Source organism: Procambarus clarkii, chromosome 81, assembly GCF_040958095.1.
Source record: "Procambarus clarkii isolate CNS0578487 chromosome 81, FALCON_Pclarkii_2.0, whole genome shotgun sequence".
In the NCBI taxonomy this organism is placed as follows: domain Eukaryota; kingdom Metazoa; phylum Arthropoda; class Malacostraca; order Decapoda; family Cambaridae; genus Procambarus; species Procambarus clarkii.
Window position 1 is genome coordinate 6,406,926 of NC_091230.1, and position 26,649 is coordinate 6,433,574.

The window sequence follows — 26,649 nt, forward strand, 5'->3', positions numbered from 1 at the left end:
ATGGTGACCACGTTGGTGATTGTGGTGACCACGTTGGTGACTGTGGTGACCACGTTGGTGACTGTGGTGACCACGTTGGTGACTGTGGTGACCACGTTGGTGACTGTGGTGACCACGTTGGTGACTGTGGTGACCACGTTGGTGACTCTGGTGACCACGTTGGTGACCACGTTGGTGACTGTGGTGACCACGTTGGTGACTGTGGTGACCACGTTGGTGACTGTGGTGACCACGTTGGTGACTGTGGTGACCACGTTGGTGACCACGTTGGTGACTGTGGTGACCACGTTGGTGACTGTGGTGACCACGTTGGTGACCACGTTGGTGACTGTGGTGACCACGTTGGTGACTGTGGGTGACCACGTTGGTGACCACGTTGGTGACCACGTTGTGACTGTGGTGACCACGTTGGTGACCACGTTGGTGACTGTGGTGACCACGTTGGTGACCACGTTGGTGACTGTGGTGACACGTTGGTGACTGTGGTGACCACGTTGGTGACTGTGGTGACCACGTTGGTGACTGTGGTGACCACGTTGGTGACCACGTTGGTGACTGTGGTGACCACGTTGGTGACCACGTTGGTGACCACGTTGGTGACCACGTTGGTGACTGTGGTGACCACGTTGGTGACTGTGGTGACCACGTTGGTGACCACGTTGGTGACTGTGGTGACCACGTTGGTGACTGTGGTGACCACGTTGGTGACCACGTTGGTGACCACGTTGGTGACTGTGGTGACCACGTTGGAGACTGTGGTGACCACGTTGGTGACCACGTTGGTGACCACGTTGGTGACTGTGGTGACCACGTTGGTGACCACGTTGGTGACCACGTTGGTGACCACGTTGGTGACTGTGGTGACCACGTTGGTGACTGTGGTGACCACGTTGGTGACCACGTTGGTGACTGTGGTGACCACGTTGGTGACTGTGGTGACCACGCCCTGGTGACTGTGGTTGACCACGTTGGTGACCACGTTGGTGACTGTGGTGACCACGTTGGTGACTGTGGTGACCACGTTGGTGACCACGTTGGTGACTGTGGTGACCACGTTGGTGACCACGTTGGTGACCACGTTGGTGACTGTGGTGACCACGTTGGTGACCACGTTGGTGACCACGTTGGTGACCACGTGGTGACTGTGGTGACCACGTTGGTGACCACGTTGGTGACTGTGGTGACCACGTTGGTGACCACGTTGGTGACCACGTTGGTGACTGTGGTGACCACGTTGGTGACCACGTTGGTGACCACGTTGGTGACTGTGGTGACCACGTTGGTGACCACGTTGGTGACTGTGGTGACCACGTTGGTGACCACGTTGGTGACTGTGGTGACCACGTTGGTGACTGTGGTGACCACGTTGGTGACTGTGGTGACCACGTTGGTGACTGTCATGACCACGTTGGTGACTGTGGTGACCACGTTGGTGACTGTGTAGACCACGTTGGTGACTGTGGTGACCACGTTGGTGACTGTGGTGACCACGTTGGTGACTGTGGTGACCACGTTGGTGACTGTGGTGACCACGTTGGTGACTGTGGTGACCACGTTGGTGACTGTGGTGACACGTTGGTGACCACGTTGGTGACTGTGGTGACCACGTTGGTGACTGTGGTGACCACGTTGGTGGCTGTGGTGACCACGTTGGTGACTGCGGTGACCACGTTGGTGACTGTGGTGACCACGTTCGTGACTGTGGTGGCCACGTTGGTGACTGTGGTGACCACGTTGGTGACTGTGGTGACCACGTTGGTGACCACGTTGGTGACTGTGGTGACCACGTTGGTGACTGTGGTGACCACGTTGGTGACTATGGTGACCACGTTGGTGATTGTGGTGACCACGTTGGTGACTGTGGTGACCACGTTGGTGACTGTGGTGACCACGTTGGTGACTGTGGTGACCACGTTGGTGACTGTGGTGACCACGTTGGTGACTGTGGTGACCACGTTTGACTCTGGTGACCACGTTTGGTGACCACGTTGGTGACTGTGGTGACCACGTTGGTGACTGTGGTGACCACGTTGGTGACTGTGGTGACCACGTTGGTGACTGTGGTGACCACGTTTGGTGACCACGTTGGTGACTGTGGTGACCACGTTGGTGACTGTGGTGACCACGTTGGTGACCACGTTGGTGACTGTGGTGACCACGTTGGTGACTGTGGTGACCACGTTGGTGACCACGTTGGTGACCACGTTGGTGACTGTGGTGACCACGTTGGTGACCACGTTGGTGACTGTGGTGACCACGTTGGTGACCACGTTGGTGACTGTGGTGACCACGTTGGTGACTGTGGTGACCACGTTGGTGACTGTGGTGACCACGTTGGTGACTGTGGTGACCACGTTGGTGACCACGTTGGTGACTGTGGTGACCACGTTGGTGACCACGTTGGTGACCACGTTGGTGACCACGTTGGTGACTGTGGTGACCACGTTGGTGACTGTGGTGACCACGTTGGTGACCACGTTGGTGACTGTGGTGACCACGTTGGTGACTGTGGTGACCACGTTGGTGACCACGTTGGTGACCACGTTGGTGACTGTGGTGACCACGTTGGAGACTGTGGTGACCACGTTGGTGACCACGTTGGTGACCACGTTGGTGACTGTGGTGACCACGTTGGTGACCACGTTGGTGACCACGTTGGTGACCACGTTGGTGACTGTGGTGACCACGTTGGTGACTGTGGTGACCGTTGGTGACCACGTTGGTGACTGTGGTGACCACGTTGTGACTGTGGTGACCACGTTTGGTGACCACGTTGACCACGTTGGTGACTGTGGTGACCACGTTGGTGACTGTGGTGACCACGTTGGTGGACCACGTTGGTGACTGTGGTGACCACGTTGGTGACCACGTTGGTGACCACGTTGGTGACTGTGGTGACCACGTTGGTGACCACGTTGGTGACCACGTTTGGTGACCACGTTGGTGACTGTGGTGACCACGTTGGTGACCACGTTGGTGACTGTGGTGACCACGTTTGGTGACCACTTGGTGACCACGTTGGTGACTGTGGTGACCACGTTGGTGACCACGTTGGTGACCACGTTGGTGACTGTGGTGACCACGTTGGTGACCACGTTGGTGACTGTGGTGACCACGTTGGTGACCACGTTGGTGACTGTGGTGACCACGTTGGTGACTGTGGTGACCACGTTGGTGACTGTGGTGACCACGTTGGTGACTGTCATGACCACGTTGGTGACTGTGGTGACCACGTTGGTGACTGTGTAGACCACGTTGGTGACTGTGGTGACCACGTTGGTGACTGTGGTGACCACGTTGGTGACTGTGGTGACCACGTTGGTGACTGTGGTGACCACGTTGGTGACTGTGGTGACCACGTTGGTGACTGTGTGACCACGTTGGTGACTGTGGTGACCACGTTGGTGACTGTGGTGACCACGTTGGTGACTGTGGTGACCACGTTGGTGACTGTGGTGACCACGTTGGTGACTGTGGTGACCACGTTGGTGACTGTGGTGACCACGTTGGTGACTGTGGTGACCACGTTGGTGACTGTGGTGACCACGTTGGTGACTGTGGTGACCACGTTTGGTGACTGTGGTGACCACGTTGGTGACTGTGGTGACCACGTTGGTGACCACGTTTGGTGACTGGTGGTGACCACGTTGGTGACCACGTTGGTGACTGTGGTGACCACGTTGGTGACACGTTGGTGACTGTGGTGACCACGTTGGTGACCACGTTGGTGACTGTGGTGACCACGTTGGTGACTGTGGTGACCACGTTGGTGACCACGTTGGTGACTGTGGTGACCACGTTGGTGACCACGTGGTGACCACGTTGGTGACTGTGGTGACCACGTTGGTGACCACGTTGGTGACTGTGGTGACCACGTTGGTGACTGTGGTGACCACGTTGGTGACCACGTTGGTGACCACGTTGGTGACCACGTTGGTGACTGTGGTGACAACGTTGGTGACTGTGGTGACCACGTTGGTGACCACGTTGGTGACCACGTTGGTGACTGTGGTGACCACGTTGGTGACCACGTTGGTGACCACGTTGGTGACTGTGGTGACCACGTTGGTGACTGTGGTGACCACGTTGGTGACCACGTTGGTGACTGTGGTGACCACGTTGGTGACTGTGGTGACCACGTTGGTGACCACGTTGGTGACCACGTTGGTGACTGTGGTGACCACGTTGGTGACTGTGGTGACCACGTTGGTGACCACGTTGGTGACTGTGGTGACCACACGTTGGTGACCGTTGGTGACTGTGGTGACCACGTTGGTGACCACGTTGGTGACCCACGTTGGTGACTGTGGTGACCACGTTGGTGACCACGTTGGTGACTGTGGTGACCACGTTGGTGACCACGTTGGTGACTGTGGTGACCACGTTGGTGACCACGTTTGGTGACTGTGGTGACCACTTGGTGACCACGTTGGTGACTGTGGTGACCACGTTGGTGACCACGTTGGTGACTGTGGTGACCACGTTGTGTGACCACGTTGGTGACTGTGGTGACCACGTTGGTGACTGGTCATGACCACGTTGGTGACTGTGTGACCACGTGGTGAATGTGTAGACCACGTTGGTGACTGTGGTGACCACGTTAGTGACTGTGGTGACCACGTTGGTGACTGTGGTGACCACGTTGGTGACTGTGGTGACCACGTTGGTGACTGTGGTGACCACGTTGGTGACTGTGTGACCACGTTAGGTGACTGTGGTGACCACGTTGGTGACTGTGGTGACCACGTTGGTGACTGTGGTGACCACGTTGGTGACTGTGGTGACCACGTTGGTGACTGTGGTGACCACGTTGGTGACTGTGGTGACCACGTTAGTGACTGTGGTGACCAGTTGGTGACTGTGGTGACCACGTTGGTGACTGTGGTGACCACGTTGGTGACTGTGGTGACCACGTTGGTGACCACGTTGGTGACTGTGGTGACCACGTTGGTGACCACGTGGTGACTGTGGTGACCACGTTGGTGACCACGTTGGTGACTGGGTGACCACGTGGTGACCACGTTGGTGACTGTGGTGACCACGTTGGTGACTGTGGTGACCACGTTGGTGACTGTGGTGACCACGTTGGTGACTGTGGTGCCACGTTGGTGACTGTGGTGACCCGTTGGTGACTGTGGTGACCACGTTGGTGACTGTGGTGACCACGTTGGTGACTGTGGTGACCACGTTGGTGACTGTGGTGACCACGTTGGTGACCACGTTGGTGACTGTGGTGACCACGTGGTGACCACGTTGGTGTCTGTGGTGACCACGTTGGTGACTGTGGTGACCACGTTTGGTGACTGTGGTGACCACGTTGGTGACCACGTTTGGTGACTGTGGTGACCACGGTTGGTGACTGTGTGACCACGTGGAGACTGTGGTGACCACGTTGGTGACCACGTTGGTGACTGTGGTGACCACGTGGTGACCACGTTGGTGACTGTGGTGACCACGTTGGTGACTGTGGTGACCACGTTGGTGACCACGTTGGTGACTGTGGTGACCACGTTGGTGACCACGTTGGTGACTGTGGTGTGACCACGTTGGTGACTGTGTGGTGACCACGTGGTGACTGTGGTGACCACGTTGGTGACCACGTTGGTGACTGTGGTGACCACGTTGGTGACCACGTTGGTGACTGTGGTGACCACGTTGGTGACTGTGGTGACCACGTGGTGACTGTGGTGACCTCGTTGGTGACTGTGGTGACCACGTTGGTGACCACGTTTGGTGACCACGTTGGTGACTGTGGTGACCAGTTGGTGACCACGTTGGTGACCACGTTGGTGACCACGTTGGTGACTGTGGTGACCACGTTGGTGACTGTGGTGACCACGTTGGTGACCACGTGTGGTGGACTGTGGTGACCACGTTGGTGACTGTGGTGACCACGTTGGTGACCACGTTGGTGACTGTGGTGACCACGTTGGTGACCACGTTGGTGACTGTGGTGACCACGTTGTGGACTGTGGTGACCACGTTGGTGACTGTGGTGACCACGTTGGTGACCACGTTGGTGACTGTGGTGACCACGTTGGTGACTGTGGTGACCACGTTGGTGACTGTGGTGACCACGTTGGTGACTGTGGTGACCACGTTGGTGACCACGTTGGTGACCACGTTGGTGACTGTGGTGACCACGTTGGTGACTGTGGTGACCACGTTGGTGACCACGTTGGTGACTGTGGTGACCAGGTTGGTGACCACGTTGGTGACCACGTTGGTGACCACGTTGGTGACTGTGGTGACCACGTTGGTGACTGTGGTGACCACGTTGGTGACCACGTTGGTGACTGTGGTGACCACGTTGGTGACTGTGGTGACCACGTTGGTGACCACGTTGGTGACCACGTTGGTGACTGTGGTGACCACGTTGGTGACTGTGGTGACCACGTTGGTGACCACGTTGGTGACTGTGGTGACCACGTTGGTGACCACGTTGGTGACCACGTTGGTGACTGTGGTGACCACGTTGGTGACCACGTTGGTGACCACGTTGGTGACTGTGGTGACCACGTTGGTGACCACGTTGGTGACTGTGGTGACCACGTTGGTGACTGTGGTGACCACGTTGGTGACCACGTTGGTGACTGTGGTGACCACGTTAGTGACTGTGGTGACCACGTTGGTGACCACGTTGGTGACCTCGTTGGTAACTGTGGTGACCACGTTGGTGACCACGTTGGTGACCACGTTGGTGACTGTGGTGACCACGTTGGTGACTGTGGTGACCACGTTGGTGACTGTGGTGACCACGTTGGTGACTGTGGTGACCACGTTGGTGACTGTGGTGACCACGTTGGTGACTGTGGTGACCACGTTAGTGACTGTGGTGACCACGTTGGTGACTGTGGTGACCACGTTGGTGACTGTGGTGACCACGTTGGTGACTGTGGTGACCACGTTGGTGACTGTGGTGACCACGTTGGTGACTGTGGTGACCACGTTGGTGACTGTGGTGACCACGTTGGTGACTGTGGTGACCACGTTTGTGACTGTGGTGACCACGTTGGTGACTGTGGTGACCACGTTGGTGACCACGTTGGTGACTGTGGTGACCACGTTGGTGACCACGTTGGTGACTGTGGTGACCACGTTGGTGATCACGTTGGGACTGTGGTGACCACGTTGGTGACCACGTTGGTGACTGTGGTGACCACGTTGGTGACTGTGGTGACCACGTTGGTGACCACGTTGGTGACTGTGGTGACCACGTGGTGACCACGTTGGTGACTGTGGTGACCACGTTGGTGACCACGTTGGTGACTGTGGTGACCACGTTTGGTGACTGTGGTGACCACGTTGGTGACTGTGGTGACCACGTTGGTGACTGTGGTGACCACGTTGGTGACTGTGGTGACCACGTTGGTGACTGTGGTGACCAAGTTGGTGACTGTGGTGACCACGTTGGTGACTGTGGTGACCACGTTGGTGACCACGTTGGTGACTGTGGTGACCACGTTGGTGACCACGTTGGTGTCTGTGGTGACCACGTTGGTGACTGTGGTGACCACGTTGGTGACTGTGGTGACCACGTTGGTGACCACGTTGGTGACTGTGGTGACCACGTTGGTGACTGTGGTGACCACGTTAGTGACCACTTTGGTGACTGTGGTGACCACGTTGGTGACCACGTTGGTGACTGTGGTGACCACGTTGGTGACCACGTTGGTGACTGTGGTGACCACGTTGGTGACTGTGGTGACCACGTTGGTGACTGTGGTGACCACGTTGGTGACCACGTTGGTGACTGTGGTGACCCACGTTGGTGACTGTGGTGACCACGTTGGTGACCACGTTGGTGACTGTTGACCACGTTGGTGACCACGTGGGTGACTGGTGGTGACCACGTTGGTGACTGTGGTGACCACGTTGGTGACTGTGGTGACCACGTTGGTGACTGTGGTGACCACGTTGGTGACCACGTTGGTGACCACTTTGGTGACTGTGATGACCACGTGGTGACTGTGGTGACCACGTTGGTGACCACGTTGGTGACTGTGGTGACCAGGTTGGTGCCACCTGTGGTGACCAAGTGGTGAACCCACGTTGGTGACTGTGGTGACCAAGTTGGTGGACTGTGGTGACCACGTTGTGACCACTTGTGGTGATCCACGTTGGTGACTGTGGTGACCACGTTGGTTGACTGTGGTGACCACGTTGGTGACTGTGGTGACCACGTTTGCGACCACGTTGGTGCACTGTTGTGACCCACGTTGGACTGGTGACCACGTGTTGATTGTCGACCCCTTTGGTGGACCACGTTGGTGACTGTGGTGACCTACGTGGTGACTGTTGTGACCACGTTGGGACTTGTGGCTGACCACGTCGCAGTGACTGTGGTGACCCACGTTGGTGTGACTGTTCTGATATGACCACGTTTGGTGACCTGTGATGACCACGTTGGGACCACGTTGGACTGTGGTGGCCCACGTTGGTGACCACTCGTTGGTGACCACCTTTGTGACGTGGACCACCGTTAGGTGACTCGTGGTGACCCGTTGGTGACCACTGTTGTGTGCCCACGTTGGTGACTGTGGTGACCCATCGTGTGGTGACCTGTGGTGACCACGTTGCGTTGACTGTGGTGACCACGTTGGTGACTGTGGTGACCACGTTGGTGACCACGTTGGTGACCACGTTGGTGACTGTGGTGACCACGTTGGTGACTGTGGTGACCACGTTGGTGACCACGTTGGTGACTGTGGTGACCACGTTGGTGACCACGTTGGTGACCACGTTGGTGACTGTGGTGACCACGTTGGTGACCACGTTGGTGACCACGTTGGTGACCACGTTGGTGACCACGTTGGTGACTGTGGTGACCACGTTGGTGACCACGTTGGTGACTGTGGTGACCACGTTGGTGACTGTGGTGACCACGTTGGTGACCACGTTGGTGACTGTGGTGACCACGTTAGTGACTGTGGTGACCACGTTGGTGACCACGTTGGTGACCACGTTGGTAACTGTGGTGACCACGTTGGTGACCACGTTGGTGACCACGTTGGTGACCACGTTGGTGACTGTGGTGACCACGTTGGTGACTGTGGTGACCACGTTGGTGACCACGTTGGTGACTGTGGTGACCACGTTGGTGACTGTGGTGACCACGTTGGTGACCACGTTGGTGACCACGTTGGTGACTGTGGTGACCACGTTGGTGACTGTGGTGACCACGTTGGTGACCACGTTGGTGACTGTGGTGACCACGTTGGTGACCACGTTGGTGACCACGTTGGTGACTGTGGTGACCACGTTGGTGACCACGTTGGTGACTGTGGTGACCACGTTGGTGACCACGTTGGTGACTGTGGTGACCACGTTGGTGACCACGTTGGTGACTGTGGTGACCACGTTGGTGACCACGTTGGTGACTGTGGTGACCACGTTGGTGACTGTGGTGACCACGTTGGTGACTGTGGTGACCACGTTGGTGACTGTGGTGACCACGTTGGTGACTGTGGTGACCACGTTGGTGACTGCGGTGACCACGTTGGTGACTGTGGTGACCACGTTCGTGACTGTGGTGGCCACGTTGGTGACTGTGGTGACCACGTTGGTGACTGTGGTGACCACGTTGGTGACCACGTTGGTGACTGTGGTGACCACGTTGGTGACTGGTGACCACGTGTGGTGACTATGGTGACCACGTTGGTGACTGTGGTGACCACGTTGGTGACTGTGGTGACCCACTGTTGGTGACTGTGTGACCACGTTGGTGACCTGTGTAGACCACGTTGGTGGACTGTGGTAGACCACGTTAGGTGACCACGTTGGTGACTCTGGTGACCACGTTTGGTGACCACGTTGGTGACTGTGGTGACCACGTTGGTGACTGTGGTGACCACGTTGGTGACCACGTTGGTGACTGTGGTGACCACGTTGGTGACTGTGGTGACCACGTTGGTGACTGTGGTGACCACGTTGGTGACTGTGGTGACCACGTTGGTGACCACGTTGGTGACTGTGGTGACCACGTTGGTGACTGTGGTGACCACGTTGGTGACTGTGGTGACCACGTTGGTGACCACGTTGGTGACTGTGGTGACCGTTGGTGACTGTGGTGACCACGTTGGTGACCACGTTGGTGACCACGTTGGTGACTGTGGTGACCACGTTGGTGACCACGTTGGTGACTGTGGTGACCACGTTGGTGACCACGTTGGTGACTGTGGTGACCACGTTGGTGACTGTGGTGACCACGTTGGTGACCACGTTGGTGACTGTGGTGACCACGTTGGTGACCACGTTGGTGACCATGTTGGTGACCACGTTGGTGACTGTGGTGACCACGTTGGTGACTGTGGTGACCACGTTGGTGACCACGTTGGTGACTGTGGTGACCACGTTGGTGACCACTTGGTGACTGTGTGACCACGTTGGTGACTGTGGTGACCACGTTGGTGACCACGTTGGTGACCACGTTGGTGACTGTGGTGACCACGTTGGTGACCACGTTGGTGACCACGTTGGTGACCACGTTGGTGACCACGTTTGGTGACTGTGGTGACCACGTTGGTGACTGTGGTGACCCGTTGGGACCACGTTGGTGACTGTGGTGACCACGTTGGTGACTGTGGTGACCACGTTGGTGACCACGTTGGTGACCACGTTGGTGACTGTGGTGACCACGTTGGTGACTGTGGTGACCACGTTGGTGACCACGTTGGTGACTGTGGTGACCACGTTGGTGACCACGTTGGTGACCACGTTGGTGACTGTGGTGACCACGTTGGTGACCACGTTGGTGACCACGTTGGTGACTGTGGTGACCACGATGGTGACCACGTTGGTGACTGTGGTGACCACGTTGGTGACTGTGGTGACCACGTTGGTGACCACGTTGGTGAATGTGGTGACCACGTTGGTGACCACGTTGGTGACTGTGGTGACCACGTTGGTGACTGTCATGACCACGTTGGTGACTGTGGTGACCACGTTGGTGACTGTGTAGACCACGTTGGTGACTGTGGTGACCACGTTGGTGACTGTGGTGACCACGTTGGTGACTGTGGTGACCACGTTGGTGACTGTGGTGACCACGTTGGTGACTGTGGTGACCACGTTGGTGACTGTGGTGACCACGTTGGTGACTGTGGTGACCACGTTGGTGACTGTGGTGACCACGTTGGTGACTGTGGTGACCACGTTGGTGACTGTGGTGACCACGTTGGTGACTGTGGTTGACCACGTTGGTGACTGTGGTGACCACGTTGGTGACTGTGGTGACCACGTTGGTGACTGTGGTGACCACGTTGGTGACCACGTTGGTGACTGTGGTGACCACGTTGGTGACCACGTTGGTGACTGTGGTGACCACGTTGGTGATCACGTTGGTGACTGTGGTGACTACGTTGGTGACCACGTTGGTGACTGTGGTGACCACGTGGTGACCACGTTGGTGACTGTGGTGACCACGTTGGTGACTGTGGTGACCACGTTGGTGACTGTGGTGACCACGTTGGTGACCACGTTGGTGACTGTGGTGACCACGTTGGTGACTGTGGTGACCACGTTGGTGACCACGTTGGTGACTGTGGTGACCACGTTGGTGACTGTGGTGACCACGTTGGTGACTGTGGTGACCACGTTGGTGAGTGTGGTGACCACGTTGGTGACTGTGGTGACCACGTTGGTGACCACGTTGGTGACTGTGGTGACCACGTTGGTGACCACGTTGGTGTCTGTGGTGACCACGTTGGTGACTGTGGTGACCACGTTGGTGACTGTGGTGACCACGTTGGTGACCACGTTGGTGACCACGTTGGTGACTGTGGTGACCACGTTGGTGACTGTGGTGACCACGTTGGTGACCACGTTGGTGACTGTGGTGACCACGTTGGTGACCACGTTGGTGACTGTGGTGACCACGTTGGTGACCACGTTGGTGACTGTGGTGACCACGTTGGTGACTGTGGTGACCACGTTGGTGACCACGTTGGTGACTGTGGTGACCACGTTGGTGACTGTGGTGACCACGTTGGTGACTGTGGTGACCACGTTGGTGACCACGTTGGTGACTGTGGTGACCACGTTGGTGACCACGTTGGTGACTGTGGTGACCACGTTGGTGACTGTGGTGACCACGTTGGTGACCACGTTGGTGACCACGTTGGTGACTGTGGTGACCACGTTGGTGACCACGTTGGTGACTGTGGTGACCACGTTGGCGACCACGTTGGTGACTGTGGTGACCACGTTGGTGACCACGTTGGTGACTTTGGTGGCCACGTTGGTGACTGTGGACGACGTTGTGACTGTGGTGACCACGTTGGTGACTGTGGTGACCACGTTGGTGACTGTGGTGACCACGTTGGTGACTGTGGTGACCACGTTGGTGACTGTGGTGACCACGTTGGTGACTGTGGTGACCACGTTGGTGACCACGTTGGTAACTGTGGTGACCACGTTGGTGACTGTGGTGACCACGTTGGTGACTGTGGTGACCACGTTGGTGACTGTGGTGACCACGTTGGTGACTGTGGTGACCACGTTGGTGACTGTGGTGACCACGTTGGTGACTGTGGTGACCACGTTGGTGACTGTGGTGACCACGTTGGTGACTGTGGTGACCACGTTGGTGACTGTGGTGACCACGTTGGTGACTGTGGTGACCACGTTGGTGACTGTGGTGACCACGTTTGGTGACCACGTTGGTGACTGTGGTGACCACGTTGGTGACCACGTTTGGTGACTGTGGTGACCACGTTGGTGACCACGTTGGTGACTGTGGTGACCACGTTGGTGACTGTGGTGACCACGTTGGTGACCACGTTGGTGACTGTGGTGACCACGTTGGTGACCACGTTGGTGACTGTGGTGACCACGTTGGTGACCACGTTGGAAACCACGTTGGTGACTGTGGTGACCACGTTGGTGACCACGTTGGTGACCACGTTGGTGACAGTGGTGACCACGTTGGTGACTGTGGTGTCCACGTTGGTGACCACGTTGGTGACTGTGGTGACCACGTTGGTGACTGTGGTGGCCACGTTGGTGACCACGTTGGTGACCACGTTGGTGACTGTGGTGACCACGTTGGTGACTGTGGTGACCACGTTGGTGACCACGTTGGTGACTGTGGTGACCACGTTGGTGACCACGTTGGTGACTGTGGTGACCACGTTGGTGACCACGTTGGTGACCACGTTGGTGACTGTGGTGACCACGTTGGTGACCACGTTGGTGACTGTGGTGACCACGTTGGTGACCACGTTGGTGACTGTGGTGACCACGTTGGTGACCACGTTGGTGACTGTGGTGACCACGTTGGTGACCACGTGGTGACTGTGGTGACCACGTTGGTGACTGTGGTGACCACGTTGGTGACTGTGGTGACCACGTTGGTGACTGTGGTGACCACGTTGGTGACTGTGGTGACCACGTTGGTGACTGTGGTGACCACGTTGGTGACCACGTTGGTGACTGTGGTGACCACGTTGGTGACCACGTTGGTGACTGTGGTGACCACGTTGGTGATCACGTTGGTGACTGTGGTGACTACGTTGGTGACCACGTTGGTGACTGTGGTGACCACGTTGGTGACCACGTTGGTGACTGTGGTGACCACGTTGGTGACTGTGGTGACCACGTTGGTGACTGTGGTGACCACGTTGGTGACCACGTTGGTGACTGTGGTGACCACGTTGGTGACTGTGGTGACCACGTTGGTGACCACGTTGGTGACTGTGGTGACCACGTTGGTGACTGTGGTGACCACGTTGGTGACTGTGGTGACCACGTTGGTGAGTGTGGTGACCACGTTGGTGACTGTGGTGACCACGTTGGTGACCACGTTGGTGACTGTGGTGACCACGTTGGTGACCACGTTGGTGTCTGTGGTGACCACGTTGGTGACTGTGGTGACCACGTTGGTGACTGTGGTGACCACGTTGGTGACCACGTTGGTGACCACGTTGGTGACTGTGGTGACCACGTTGGTGACTGTGGTGACCACGTTGGTGACCACGTTGGTGACTGTGGTGACCACGTTGGTGACCACGTTGGTGACTGTGGTGACCACGTTGTGACCACGTTGTGGACTGTGGTGACCACGTTGGTGACTGTGGTGACCACGTTGGTGACCACGTTGGTGACTGTGGTGACCACGTTGGTGACTGTGGTGACCACGTTGGTGACTGTGGTGACCACGTTGGTGACCACGTTGGTGACTGTGGTGACCACGTTGGTGACCACGTTGGTGACTGTGGTGACCACGTTGGTGACTGTGGTGACCACGTTGGTGACCACGTTGGTGACCACGTTGGTGACTGTGGTGACCACGTTGGTGACCACGTTGGTGACTGTGGTGACCACGTTGGCGACCACGTTGGTGACTGTGGTGACCACGTTGGTGACCACGTTGGTGACTTTGGTGGCCACGTTGGTGACTGTGGTGACGACGTTGGTGACTGTGGTGACCACGTTGGTGACTGTGGTGACCACGTTGGTGACTGTGGTGACCACGTTGGTGACTGTGGTGACCACGTTGGTGACTGTGGTGACCACGTTGGTGACTGTGGTGACCACGTTGGTGACCACGTTGGTAACTGTGGTGACCACGTTGGTGACTGTGGTGACCACGTTGGTGACTGTGGTGACCACGTTGGTGACTGTGGTGACCACGTTGGTGACTGTGGTGACCACGTTGGTGACTGTGGTGACCACGTTGGTGACTGTGGTGACCACGTTGGTGACTGTGGTGACCACGTTGGTGACTGTGGTGACCACGTTGGTGACTGTGGTGACCACGTTGGTGACTGTGGTGACCACGTTGGTGACTGTGGTGACCACGTTGGTGACCACGTTGGTGACTGTGGTGACCACGTTGGTGACCACGTTGGTGACTGTGGTGACCACGTTGGTGACCACGTTGGTGACTGTGGTGACCACGTTGGTGACTGTGGTGACCACGTTGGTGACCACGTTGGTGACTGTGGTGACCACGTTGGTGACCACGTTGGTGACTGTGGTGACCACGTTGGTGACCACGTTGGTGACCACGTTGGTGACTGTGGTGACCACGTTGGTGACCACGTTGGTGACCACGTTGGTGACAGTGGTGACCACGTTGGTGACTGTGGTGTCCACGTTGGTGACCACGTTGGTGACTGTGGTGACCACGTTGGTGACTGTGGTGGCCACGTTGGTGACCACGTTGGTGACCACGTTGGTGACTGTGGTGACCACGTTGGTGACTGTGGTGACCACGTTGGTGACCACGTTGGTGACTGTGGTGACCACGTGGTGACCACGTTGGTGACTGTGGTGACCCGTTGGTGACCACGTTGGTGACCACGTTGGTGACTGTGGTGACCACGTTGGTGACCACGTTGGTGACTGTGGTGACCACGTTGGTGACCACGTTGGTGACTGTGGTGACCACGTTGGTGACCACGTTGGTGACTGTGGTGACCACGTTGGTGACCACGTGGTGACTGTGGTGACCACGTTGGTGACTGTGGTGACCACGTTGGTGACTGTGGTGACCACGTTGGTGACTGTGGTGACCACGTTGGTGACTGTGGTGACCACGTTGGTGACTGTGGTGACCACGTTGGTGACTGTGGTGACCACGTTGGTGACCACGTTGGTGACTGTGGTGACCACGTTGGTGACTGTGGTGACCACGTTGGTGACTGTGGTGACCACGTTGGTTACTGTTGGTGACCACGTGGTGACTGTGGTGACCACGTGGTGCGTGGTGACCACGTTGGTGACTGTGGTGACCACGTTGGTGACTGTGGTGACCACGTTGGTGACTGTGGTGACCACGTTGGTGACCACGTTGGTGACTGTGGTGACCACGTTGGTGACCACGTTGGTGACTGTGGTGACCACGTTGGTGACCACGTTGGTGACTGTGGTGACCACGTTGGTGACTGTGGTGACCACGTTGGTGACTGTGGTGACCACGTTGGTGACTGTAGTGACCACGTTGGTGACTGTGGTGACCACGTTGGTGACTGTGGTGATTACGTTGGTGACTGTGGTGACCACGTTGGTGACCACGTTGGTGACCACGTTGGTGACTGTGGTGACCACGTTGGTGACCACGTTGGTGACCACGTTGGTGACTGTGGTGACCACGTTGGTGACTGTGGTGACCACGTTGGTGACTACGTTGGTGACCACGTTGGTGACTGTGGTGACCACGTTGGTGACCACGTTGGTGACTGTGGTGACCACGTTGGTGACCACGTTGGTGACTGTGGTGACCACGTTGGTGACTGTGGTGACCACGTTGGTGACCACGTTGGTGACTGTGGTGACCACGTTGGTGACCAGGTTGGTGACTGTGGTGACCACGTTGGTGACTGTGGTGACCACGTTGGTGACTGTGGTGACCACGTTGGTGACCACGTTGGTGACTGTGGTGACCACGTTGGTGACCACGTTGGTGACTGTGGTGACCACGTTGGTGACCACGTTGGTGACTGTGGTGACCACGTTGGTGACTGTGGTGACCACGTTGGTGACCACGTTGGTGACCACGTTGGTGACTGTGGTGACCACGTTGGTGACCACGTTGGTGACTGTGGTGACCACGTTGGTGACCACGTTGGTGACTGTGGTGACCACGTTGGTGACTGTGGTGACCACGTTGGTGACCACGTTGGTGACTGTGGTGACCACGTTGGTGTCCACGTTGGTGACCACGTTGGTGACTGTGGGGACCACGTTGGTGACCACGTTGGTGACCACGTTGGTGACACTGGTGACCACGTTGGTGACCACGTTGGTGACTGTGGTGACCACGTTGGTGACCACGTTGGTGACTGTGGTGACCACGTTGGTGACCACGTTGGTGACTGTGGTGACCACGTTGGTGACCACGTTGGTGACTGTGGTGACCACGTTGGTGACCACGTTGGTGACTGTGGTGACCACGTTGGTGACTGTGGTGACCACGTTGGTGACTACGTTGGTGACCACGTTGGTGACTGTGGTGACCACGTTGGTGACCACGTTGGTGACTGTGGTGACCACGTTGGTGACTGTGGTGACCACGTTGGTGACCACGATGGTGACTGTGGTGACCACGTTGGTGACTGTGGTGACCACGTTGGTGACCACGTCGGTTACTGTGGTAACCACGTTGGTGACTGTGATGACCACGTTGGTGACCACGTTGGTGACTGTGGTGACCACGTTGGTGACTGTGGTGACCACGTTGGTGACTGTGGTGACCACGTTGGTGACTGTGGTGACCACGTTGGTGACTGTGGTGACCACGTTGGTGACTGTGGTGACCACGTTGGTGACCACGTTGGTGACTGTGGTGACCACGTTGGTGACTGTGGTGACCACGTTGGTGACTGTGGTGACCACGTTGGTGACTGTGGTGACCACGTTGGTGACCACGTTGGTGACTGTGGTGACCACGTTGGTGACTGTGGTGACCACGTTGGTGACCACGTTGGTGACCACGTTGGTGACTGTGGTGACCACGTTGGTGACTGTGGTGACCACGTTGGTGACCACGTTGGTGACTGTGGTGACCACGTTGGTGTCCACGTTGGTGACCACGTTGGTGACTGTGGTGACCACGTTGGTGACTGTCGTGACCACGTTGGTGACCACGTTCGTGACTGTGGTGACCACGTTGGTGACTGTGGTGACCACGTTGGTGACCACGTTGGTGACTGTGGTGACCACGTTGATGACTGTGGTGACCACGTTGGTGACTGTGGTGACCACGTTGATGACTGTGGTGACCACGTTGGTAACTGTGGTGACCACGTTGGTGACCACGTTGGTGACTGTGGTGACCACGTTGGTGACCACGTTGGTGACTGTGGTGACCACGTTGGTGACCACGTTGGTGACTGTGGTGACCACGTTGGTGACCACGTTGGTGACCACGTTGGTGACTGTGGTGACCACGTTGGTGACCACGTTGGTGACCACGTTGGTGACAACGTTGGTGACTGTGGTGACCACGTTGGTGACTGTGGTGTCCACGTTGGTGACCACGTTGGTGACTGTGGTGACCACGTTGGTGACTGTGGTTGCCACGTTGGTGACCACGTTGGTGACCACGTTGGTGACTGTGGTGACCACGTTGGTGACTGTGGTGACCACGTTGGTGACTGTGGTGACAACGTTGGTGACCACGTTGGTGACTGTGGTGACCACGTTGGTGACCACGTTGGTGACCACGTTGGTGACTGTGGTGACCACGTTGGTGACCACGTTGGTGACCACGTTGGTGACTGTGGTGACCACGTTGGTGACAACGTTGGTGACTGTGGTGACCACGTTGGTGACCACGTTAGTGACTGTGGTGACCACGTTGGTGACTGTGGTGACCACGTTGGTGACCACGTGGTGACTGTGGTGACCACGATGGTGACTGTGGTGACCACGTTGGTGACTGTGGTGACCACGTTGGTGACTGTGGTGACCACGTTGGTGACTGTGGTGACCACGTTGGTGACTGTGGTGACCACGTTGGTGACTGTGGTGACCACGTTGGTGACTGTGGTGACCACGTTGGTGACTGTGGTGACCACGTTGGTGACTGTGGTGACCACGTTGGTGACTGTGGTGACCACGTTGGTGACTGTGGTGACCACGTGGTGACTGTGGTGACCACGTTGGTGACCACGTTGGTGACTGTGGTTGACCACGTTGGTGACCACGTTGGTGACTGTGGTGACCACGTTGGTGACTGTGTGACCACGCTGGTGACTGTGGTGACCACGTTGGTGACTGTGGTGACCACGTTGGTGACTGTGGTGACCACGTTGGTGACTGTGGTGACCACGTTGGTGACTGTGGTGACTGTGGTGACCACGTTGGTGACTGTGGTGACCACGTTGGTGACTGTGGTGACCACGTTGGTGACTGTGGTGACCACGTTGGTGACTGTGGTGACACGTTGGTGACTGTGGTGACCACGTTGGTGACTGTGGTGACCACGTTGGTGACCACGTGGTGACTGTGGTGACCGTTGGTGACCACGTTGGTGACTGTGGTGACCACGTTGGTGACTGTGGTGACCACGTTGGTGACTGTGGTGACCACGTTGGTGACTGTGGTGACCACGTTGGTGACTGTGGTGACCACGTTGGTGACCACGTTGGTGACTGTGGTGACCACGTTGGTGACTGTGGTGACCACGTTGGTGACTACGTTGGTGACCACGTTGGTGACTGTGGTGACCACGTTGGTGACCACGTTGGTGACTGTGGTGACCACGTTGGTGACTGTGGTTACCACGTTGGTGACCACGTTGGTGACCACGTTGGTGACTGTGGTGACCACGTTGGTGACTGTGGTGACCACGTTGGTGACTGTGGTGACCACGTTGGTGACCACGTTGGTGACTGTGGTGACCACGTTGGTGACCACGTTGGTGACCACGTTGGTGACTGTAGTGACCACGTTGGTGACCACGTTGGTGACCACGTTGGTGACTGTGGTGACCACGTTGGTGACAACGTTGGTGACTGTGGTGACCACGTTGGTGACCACGTTGGTGACTGTGGTGACCACGTTGGTGACCACGTTGATGACTGTGGTGACCACGTTGGTGACCACGTGGTGACTGTAGTGACCACGATGGTGACTGTGGTGACCACGTTGGTGACTGTGGTGACCACGTTGGTGACTGTGGTGACCACGTTGGTGACTGTGGTGACCACGTTGGTGACTGTGGTGACCACGTTGGTGACTGTGGTGACCACGTTGGTGACTGTGGTGACCACGTTGGTGACTGTGGTGACCACGTTGGTGACTGTGGTGACCACGTTGGTGACTGTGGTGACCACGTTGGTGACTGTGGTGACCACGTTGGTGACTGTGGTGACCACGTTGGTGACCACGTTGGTGACTGTGGTGACCACGTTGGTGACTGTGGTGACCACGTTGGTGACCACGTTGGTGACTGTGGTGACCACGTTGGTGACTGTGGTGACCACGCTGGTGACTGTGGTGACCACGCTGGTGACTGTGGTGACCACGTTGGTGACTGTGGTGACCACGTTGGTGACTGTGGTGACCACGTTGGTGACTGTGGTGACCACGTTGGTGACTGTGGTGACCACGTTGGTGACTGTGGTGACCACGTTGGTGACTGTGGTGACCACGTTGGTGACTGTGGTGACCACGTTGGTGACTGTGGTGACCACGTTGGTGACTGTGGTGACCACGTTGGTGACTGTGGTGACCACGTGGTGACCACGTTGGTGACTGTGGTGACCCAGTTGGTGACCACGTTGGTGACTGTGGTGACCACGTTGGTGACTGTGGTGACCACGTTGGTGACTGTGGTGACCACGTTGGTGACTGTGGTGACCACGTTGGTGACTGTGGTGACCACGTTGGTGACTGTGGTGACCACGTTGGTGACTGTGGTGACCACGTTGGTGACCACGTTGGTGACTGTGGTGACCACGTTGGTGACTGTGGTGACCGCGTTGGTGACTACGTTGGTGACCACGTTGGTGACTGTGGTGACCACGTTGGTGCCCACGTTGGTGACTGTGGTGACCACGTTGGTGACCACGTTGGTGACTGTGGTGACCACGTTGGTGACCACGTGGTGACTGTGGTGACCACGTTGGTGACTGTGGTGACCACGTTGGTGACTGTGGTGACCACGTTGGTGACTGTGGTGACCACGTTGGTGACTGTGGTGACGACGTTGGTGACTGTGGTGACGACGTTGGTGACTGTGGTGACCACGTTGGTGACCACGTTGGTGACTGTGGTGACCACGTTGGTGACTGTGGTGACCACGTTGGTGACTGTGGTGACCACGTTGGTGACTGTGGTGACGACGTTGGTGACTGTGGTGACGACGTTGGTGACTGTGGTGACCACGTTGGTGACCACGTTGGTGACTGTGGTGACGACGTTGGTGACTGTGGTGACCACGTTGGTGACCACGTTGGTGACTGTGGTGACCACGTTGGTGACTGTGGTGACCACGTTGGTGACCACGTTGGTTACTGTGGTAACCACGTTGGTGACTGTGATGACCACGTTGGTGACTGTGGTGACCACGTTGGTGACTGTGGTGACCACGTTGGTGACTGTGGTGACCACGTTGGTGACTGTGGTGACCACGTTGGTGACCACGTTGGTGACTGTGGTGACCACGTTGGTGACCACGTTGGTGACTGTGGTGACCACGTTGTGGTGACCCGTTGGTGACTGTGGTGACCACGTTGGTGACTGTGGTAAGCACGTTTGGTGACTGTGGTGACCACGCTGGTGACCACGTTGGTGACTGTGGTGACCACGTTGGTCACCACGTTGGTGACTGTGGTGACCACGTTGGTGACTGTGGTGACCACGTTAGTGACCACGTTGGTGACTGTGGTGACCACGTTGGTGACTGTGGTGACCACGTTGGTGACCACGTTGGTGACTGTGGTGACCACGTTGGTAACTGTGGTGACCACGTTGGTGACCACGTTGGTGACCACGTTGGTGACCACGTTGGTGACTGTGGTGACCACGTTGGTGACTGTGGTGACCACGTTGGTGACCACGTTGGTGACTGTGGTGACCACGTTGGTGACCACGTTGGTGACCACGTTGGTGACTGTGGTGACCACGTTGGTGACTGTGGTGACCACGTTGGTGACTGTGGTGACCACGTTGGTGACCACGTTGGTGACTGTGGTGACCACGTTGGTGACCACGTTGGTGACTGTGGTGACCACGTTGGTGACCACGTTGATGACTGTGGTGACCATGTTGGTGACCACGTTGGTGACTGTGGTGACCACGTTGGTGACCACGTTGGTGACTGTGGTGACCACGTTGGTGACTGTGGTGACCACGTTGGTGACTGTGGTGACCACGTTGGTGACTGTGGTGACCACGTTGGTGACTGTGGTGACCACGTTGGTGACTGTGGTGACCACGTTGGTGACTGTGGTGACCACGTTTGTGACTGCGGTGACCACGTTGGTGACTGCGGTGACCACGTTCGTGACTGTGGTGGCCACGTTGGTGACTGTGGTGACCACGTTGGTGACTGTGGTGACCACGTTGGTGACTGTGGTGACCACGTTGGTTGTCGGAAAATCCGACACCATTTAATATCATACAGATAATAGCTGCTGTATTACCAACAAGTTACCCATAGAAAACGTAACTTGTAGTGGAATTACCGTCTATAGAAAACGGGATATCATCACCACATACTATTATTATTCACCAGCTATTATGGTGGGAATTATTCTTAAATACATTAGTCTTTGGACTTTACCATCATAAAACATCTTATATAAATTAACTTAATTATCAATATTAAAGTAGAGTAAATGTGACCCTTCTATCACGTTCTGAAATCTGGACAATGTAAGCCAGGCGTCAGAGTGGAGGAAGGAGGGGAGCCATTGTTGTGTCACCTCCGAGGACGTGTGGAGCAAATACGGCTCCTATCATTCTGGACAATGTCGGCCTAGTAACGTCAATAGTATGGAGTGTTTAAACAGCCATTGTGTATACGAGGCCAGAGGCACACGGGAGCAAATACGGCTCCTGTTAATTTTACTTGGACGTAGTGGTTATGGAAACCAAAGGTACCATCTCCAACACGATGTCTACAATTCAAGTTAAGTGTCTATCCGAAACCCGTTTTATCATTCATTTATGGCCATTAATGTCAGGATATAGGGTGACCCGGTTAGATCACGTGGAAGCCTCAACTAAAGGTCAAGACAAGGAAGAGTTTGTGTACCAGTTACCTGGGTGATGGAAGCTACCTCAAAGAGGATAATTTGGCGTCTACACCCTAGTTATACCTGGTGGACTAACCTGCTGTACTATAAGATAAGGAACCTCTTCAATGTTTAATAGTATGTAGTCTATTTCTGTAGTTTGATTGGCTGCATATATATTAATTTAATAACCCCCCCTAATGTGTAGAGGATCGATTTGTGAGATTAAGAGATTATTGCAGAAATACAGTCCACTTATCATATACAAATTGCTATCGAAGTATATAAATTAACGTAAATATAAATTCATATAAATTAAATAAATATAAATCTCACAGGTCGGTTCCCACATTATTTGGTCATCTTCGAACCGGATGACGGATTATTTGATCCTTGTGAACCCACATTTGGTCATCTTAGTACCGGTATGAACCAGTTTAACCAGTGGATTTCATTAAATAAACTAGTGCAGTGTTATTTAAACAAAGCCAGCCAGTCATAGACAGCGGCGTTGCCTCGTGGGAGCTCAGGAGCCTCCCTCAGCCCAGTTCAGCTTCGTCAGCGGTTTCATGCACACCCACAGATATTTGGTGGCGTGTTATTTCGTGAAATGACAGCGCTAATATAGAAGCCAGCCTAATTAGTGACTGTGTCTTCGCGATATTGTTCACGGATTTCGTGGTGTTACATTTCGCGAGAGATTATCCACGAATTTTGTGGACTTTATTTCGCGAGGTCACTAATCATATTTAATACTTCTAGATAATATTAGAAGTTTCATAGAGGCTAATTAAGAGGCTATTATCAATAATTGTGTATATTATTTCTCCAAAATAGAGAATTATTTAATATATTGCACTAGTGATCACAGTATAATATTTACTAATTGCCAACCCACAACAGGGTAGGATATTAACCATTGACTAGTTGAACTATTATTGCTCATCCTAGTCCCATTATTACTATAGTCAGTTGTACTATATTGAACAACCTAACACCATTAATGAATGGTCCAGACCCTATTTTGGGTGTAATTTTTATCAACTCGAATTGAGTTGTATATATAATAATTTACTTATGATCATTACACCTTTGAGTGATTAATTAGTGTCTCTTCCATCCTAGGGTGATATAGAGGAGCTAACCTAAAGGTACTTCCAGTGACACTGGTTTATCACTCAAATCATTAGTGTGTATGATTGTATATATATATAATGTGTATTAATTTTAAGTGCTAACCTCTAGTAGAGGTAGGATTATTGCTTAGTGAGTGCAGAATTTACCCTAGGCTACCATTAGTGTTTGTTCAGTATTATGAGCAGCCCAAGTACAAGTCCCACAAGGCTTCACAAACGAGCCAGTATGGATAATGCAAGGAGAATGAAAAGAACCCTTGCAGGTCTTAAAGGCCACTTAACAAGACAGATCAAGAAATGTGAAGATTTGTCACAACAATCTCAAGTTGATTATGCTGACCTGGAAAGCTATTATCAAGCAGCTGCAGGTAAATTTGAGCAAATCAAATGCCAAATGGCTGTCCTTGTGGGGACAGACTACTACCATCAATTCATTGGTAGCCCTACTAAATATCAGGGCATAACCATGTTAAACTCTGCAGGAGGTAAATTACTCTCAGGCCCAGTATCAAGCCTGAGGAGACCTATGCCTGCAGATAAACAATACCAGTAGAAACCTAAATTTGTCAGCTGATTATATTTCTCCAGTAGCATTATACTAAGGAGATTACAGCTGACTATAGTAACAGAGGTTGATGTTAGTATCATCATTTAAAGCTGGAGATGAGTTCATGAGGCCTCAGTGGCAAATCAGTGAACAGTAGCCTAAAACAGCTACAAGTCACTGCGACCAATGTCACTGAACCCACTGCAGTCTCAGAACCATACTTTACTTTAATGATGAGCTATTCAATCTTCTGAATCAATTAACTAAATTAAACCCTAATAAATCTGAATGACTGATTTGATACATTTATTATTTAATCAAGATGTATTCCATGGGCCTCAGTGTTTATATATACAGTGACCAGTTACCTTAAGAAACTTCAAGTTATATCTAATGTCACTGATCTCACTGCAGTCCCTGAATCATACTTGACTGTAGTACTTGATCACAATCCAGTCTTCTGGGTTAAATAATATGTAATAAGGCTTGAATATTAGCCTTTCAAGAGTTGACAGGGAAATGAAATCGCATTAGACTTCTAACCCCTGCAACTCTAGTACGGGACATCCGTCCTGTACGAACAGACGCACAAATGTGTGATTAATCTAATAATTCGAAGGAGGAGTATCGGTGTTCGTCTGTTCTAAAGAGGACTTCGACCCGTGAGCAGCCCCCTGGGGAATTATGTCGGAAAATCCGACACCATTTAATATCATACAGATAATAGCTGCTGTATTACCAACAAGTTACCCATAGAAAACGTAACTTGTAGTGGAATTACCGTCTATAGAAAACGGGATATCATCACCACATACTATTATAATTCACCAGCTATTATGGTGGGAATTATTCTTAAATACATTAGTCTTTGGACTTTACCATCATAAAACATCTTATATAAATTAACTTAATTATCAATATTAAAGTAGAGTAAATGTGACCCTTCTATCACGTTCTGAAATCTGGACAATGTAAGCCAGGCGTCAGAGTGGAGGAAGGAGGGGAGCCATTGTTGTGTCACCTCCGAGACGTGTGGAGCAAATACGGCTCCTATCATTCTGGACAATGTCGGCCAGTAACGTCAATAGTATGGAGTGTTAAACAGCCATTGTGTATACGAGACCAGAGGCACACGGGAGCAAATACGGCTCCTGTTAATTTTACTTGGACGTAGTGTTATGGAAACCAAAGGTACCATCTCCAACACGATGTCTACAATTCAAGTTAAGTGTCTATCCGAAACCCGTTTATCATTCATTTATGGCCATTAATGTCAGGATATAGGGTGACCCGGTTAGATCACGTGGAAGCCTCAAACTAAAGGTCAAGACAAGGAAGAGTTTGTGTACCAGTTACCTGGGTGATGGAAGCTACCTCAAAGAGGATAATTTGCCGTCTACACCCTAGTTATACCTGGTGGACTAACCTGCTGTACTATAAGATAAGGAACCTCTTCAATGTTTAATAGTATGTAGTCTATTTCTGTAGTTTGATTGGCTGCATATATATTAATTTAATAACCCCCCCTAATGTGTAGAGGATCGATTTGTGAGATTAAGAGATTATTGCAGAAATACAGTCCACTTATCATTATACAAATTGCTATCGAAGTATATAAATTAACGTAAATATAAATTCATATAAATTAAATAAATATAAATCTCACAGGTCGGTTCCCACATTGGTGACTGTGGTGACCACGTTGGTGACTATGGTGACCACGTTGGTGACTGTGGTGACCACGTTGGTGACTGTGGTGACCACGTTGGTGACTGTGGTGACCACGTTGGTGACTGTGGTGACCACGTTGGTGACTGTGGTGACCACGTTGGTGACTCTGGTGACCACGTTGGTGACTGTGGTGACCACGTTGGTGACTGTGGTGACCACGTTGGTGACCACGTTGGTGACTGTGGTGACCACGTTGGTGACCACGTTGGTGACTGTGGTGACCACGTTGGTGACTGTGGTGACCACGTTGGTGACTGTGGTGACCACGTTGGTGACCACGTTGGTGACTGTGGTGACCACGTTGGTGACTGTGGTGACCACGTTGGTGACCACGTTGGTGACTGTGGTGACCACGTTGGTGACCACGTTGGTGACTGTGGTGACCACGTTGGTGACTGTGGTGACCACGTTGGTGACCACGTTGGTGACTGTGGTGACCACGTTGGTGACCACGTTGGTGACTGTGGTGACCACGTTGGTGACTGTGGTGACCACGTTGGTGACCACGTTGGTGACTGTGGTGACCACGTTGGTGACCACGTTGGTG

The 26,649-nt window shown here is 54.3% G+C and overlaps 1 protein-coding gene across 1 annotated transcript in view; it reads right to left on the reverse strand.

The window, feature by feature from the left end:
- Positions 1-26,649, reverse strand: part of LOC138358023 (uncharacterized) — a 95,919-nt gene that overhangs the window by 27,649 nt on the left and 41,621 nt on the right. Inside the window, exons 5-6 of the mRNA XM_069315490.1 lie at positions 9,454-9,729; positions 7,872-8,462 (exon numbers count right to left, since the gene is read on the reverse strand). Of these exons, the coding sequence (XP_069171591.1) occupies positions 7,872-8,462; positions 9,454-9,729 (867 nt within the window). The remainder of the gene's footprint in view (positions 1-7,871; positions 8,463-9,453; positions 9,730-26,649) is intronic.